Source organism: Leptonychotes weddellii, chromosome 10 (assembly GCF_054177405.1).
Source record: "Leptonychotes weddellii isolate Sample4059 chromosome 10, ASM5417740v2, whole genome shotgun sequence".
NCBI classification, from domain to species: Eukaryota; Metazoa; Chordata; class Mammalia; order Carnivora; family Phocidae; genus Leptonychotes; species Leptonychotes weddellii.
Genome location: NC_138378.1, coordinates 483,130 through 486,067, shown reverse-complemented (window position 1 = coordinate 486,067; position 2,938 = coordinate 483,130). Strand labels below are relative to the sequence as shown.

Genomic DNA, 2,938 nt, shown 5'->3' with positions numbered 1-2,938 from the left:
ACTTGCCTTCGGGCCTGGGGCGCGAGCCGGGCTGCCGGACGGGTGAAGGGGTATGCCCGAGAGGCTGGCTGCAGACGGTCTTGTTGTCCCGGTCTCCGTGCTGCAGGGCTTCCCGTGGAGGACACTGGCATGTCCCCGCGCCGCCGGCTGGCAACACTCACCTGCAGCGGCTGAGATCCCGAGATGTTCCGAGGGCGTTTTGTCTCACACACTCACACAGCCTGCGTCCCAGCCAACCTCTGTGCCCGCCCGAGAAGAGGCCAGCATGCCCAAGATAGCTCTGAATGGTGTGACAGTGGATTTCCCTTTCCAGCCATACCCATGCCAGGAGGAGTACATGAGCAAGGTCCTGGAGTGTCTGCAGAAGGTACAGCGGCTGTCCTGGGAGCGGGTCAGCGTGGGCAGAGCTTCCACCAAGTTCTGATGTAACGGACTTCGACCTTCCGTTCACGCCTGCTGCGCCCTGCTGAGTAGCAGGCCTCCTTTTGGACACAGGACTCCGTCCTAAATGGGGCCGGTGTTCTAGGAGAGACAGTAGACAAGTAGAAAAAGACAGTTCCTGCTCCAAAGGAGAGTCGTTAGATCATAGGCTTGGGAGCACCTTGAGGGCCTCCCTGAGGAGGTGGCGCTTGAGCTGAGGCCAAGTGTGGGGGAGCAGTCAGCCATTTGAGGATCTGGAAGAAGTACTTCCACATGGAGGGATAGTCAGTGCCTCATCATTTTGGAAGGTCTTTAAATCTCAGGGGTGTGCAGGAAGGCAGAAGGGGGCAGGTAGCTTTCTGCTGACTTTCTTAGCATGTTCTTTTGTACCCTGCTCAAGCTCGCAGCCCCTGAGCGCTGATTCTGCAGCTGGGGTCCTGGCTCCTGTTGTGGGCACAGACTAGACTCCTACAGGGAGGAGCCTGGCGCCCATTCCTGGGAACTGGGAGCATAGTTTTGCCGATTTGCTTATGTGTCTCCCCAGGTTTGCTGCTCAGGCTCCCATCTGAGATGTATGTAGCTCACCAGGTTCTCATCAGTATAAAACACCTGCATCCAAAGTTACGGAACAAAGTTCTGTTTGGCGAGTTGGCGTCTAATTAGACGTCTTACTATTTACATTAGGCTGAAAAATACTGTTGAGTTCTGAGTGATGCTCTGCGAATTGTTTGCTAATGAGAGCTGAATTAACACAGAGCTTCTGGTTTGAGAGTGGAAGCACTGGCAGATTACCCGCTGTTCCTCAGGCCTTTGCCGCCTGTGGGTGGGCTCTGCCTGAGCAGAACTGTCCCCTGGCCGGTGGGCTGTGTGCTCTGCGGTACCCTTCTCCTGCTTCCCCATGACCTTGTTCCTGACCCCACTCAGAAAGTAAACGGCCTCCTGGAGAGCCCCACTGGCACGGGAAAGACCTTGTGCCTCCTCTGCACCACGCTGGCCTGGCGGGAGCACCTCCGCGACACCATCTCTGCCCGCAAGATTGCCGAGAGGGCCCAAGGGGAGCTTTTCCCCGATCGCACCTTGTCATCCTGGGGACTTGCCGCTTCAGATGGAGACACCACCGGTGAGGCCCCTTTCCGCCCCTCTGGGGTCTCCACAGAGAGGTAGCGGAGGGATGGAGTGGGCTGGTGAGGCTCAGCATACCAGAACATCGTGTCCTGGAGCTATGACCTGTTCTGCTTCCTTGTGCCTGGGCAGCTTGCTACATGGACATCCCGAAGATCATTTATGCCTCCAGGACCCACTCACAGCTCACTCAGGTCATCAGCGAGCTTCGGAACACCTCCTATCGGTAGGTCAGGCGCTGCTCAGCCCTGCCTCTGAGTTAAGGGGGTTTGGCCTTGGCAAGGTGGTTGATGGTAGTGTTCTGCCCGGACCCCGCTCTGGATCCCAGAGACCCACACTGTCTGCTCCAGTGTGCAGGACTGCGGTGAGGCCAGGCTGTTTCTGCTGCCCACTGCTTCTCAGAAAGCAGCTCCCAGTTGATGTGCCAACCTCGGCTTAGCACCCTGAGCTCCTGGAAGGCGATGTAGGGGGTATGGAGTTAGCGGGGTCTCCTCCCATCTGCCTGTTTCCCCTGCCTCCTCTCCTTATTCACGCTGGGCCATGCAGTAGAGAAAGCGCCTCCCAAGCCCAGGGCCCATTCTGGCCATGGCCACTCCCTCTGGCTACCTGGTGCACATGTGAGCCATGTCTCCCGGTGCTCCCCGTGGGCTCCACACAGCCCATACTTATGCTGCTGGATGGCACTGGGGCTATTGCTCTCTGGTTCTTGGACCCCATGGTTCTCTCTTCTGCCAGGCCTAGGGTATGTGTGCTGGGCTCCCGGGAACAGCTGTGTATTCACCCCGAGGTGAAGAAGCAGGAGAGTAACCACATGCAGGTGGGTTTCTAGGGCACGTGCCCCATCTTCTGTGGTTCTGTCAGAGCTCTTGCCTCTACCCCCAGGGGACGGCCCAGCGAAGAGCTGGTGGGGGCAGGGCTGGAACAGGACTCAGTCTCCCCATGCTGGGCAGCACCATCTGCAGCGTGTCCACTGGCCGGCTCAGTGCTCTGCCCTTTCGTGACCATTGTGCAAGCTGGGGCTGCTTCTTTTTCTCCCAGATTCATTTGTGCCGAAAGAAGGTAGCAAGTCGTTCCTGTCGTTTCTACAACAATGTAGAAGGTAAGAGAGGATCCGTGGAAGCCACTCCTGCCAGTTGGTCAGCATACAGCCAGGTGGGCTTGGAGCATGTGCTGCCTCTTAGGCCTCGTGGCCTGCTGGCTCTCCCCTTTGGGGCTCCAGAGTGGCCCCATCGGTTCAGCTAGGTGAGGTGGTGAGGTGAGGTGGTGTTGGGTACCGTCTCCTGACTGTGGACCTGTACTGGATTGTGTGCAGAAAGGCTCATATGCCAGGCAGGAAAGGCTGCTCTCTCAGAAGGACCCAGGCTGGCCTCGCCACTGTCTGGGAGCTTGGATTTCA

The 2,938-nt window shown here is 58.0% G+C and overlaps 1 protein-coding gene across 12 annotated transcripts in view; it reads left to right on the top strand.

Moving 5' to 3' along the window:
• Positions 1-2,938, top strand: part of RTEL1 (regulator of telomere elongation helicase 1) — a 28,277-nt gene continuing 25,339 nt past the window's right edge. For 7 of the 12 annotated variants that reach the window (XM_081832355.1, XM_081832352.1, XM_081832351.1 and 4 more), the window contains exons 1-5: positions 2-367; positions 1,345-1,540; positions 1,675-1,768; positions 2,278-2,359; positions 2,581-2,641. In XM_081832355.1, the coding sequence (XP_081688481.1) occupies positions 53-367; positions 1,345-1,540; positions 1,675-1,768; positions 2,278-2,359; positions 2,581-2,641 (748 nt within the window). In that variant the 5' untranslated portion in view covers positions 2-52. Of the gene's footprint in view, positions 368-1,344; positions 1,541-1,674; positions 1,769-2,277; positions 2,360-2,580; positions 2,642-2,938 lie in introns of all 12 variants that reach the window. The other 5 variants (XM_081832346.1, XM_081832354.1, XM_081832347.1 and 2 more) reach the window with 1 other exon arrangement.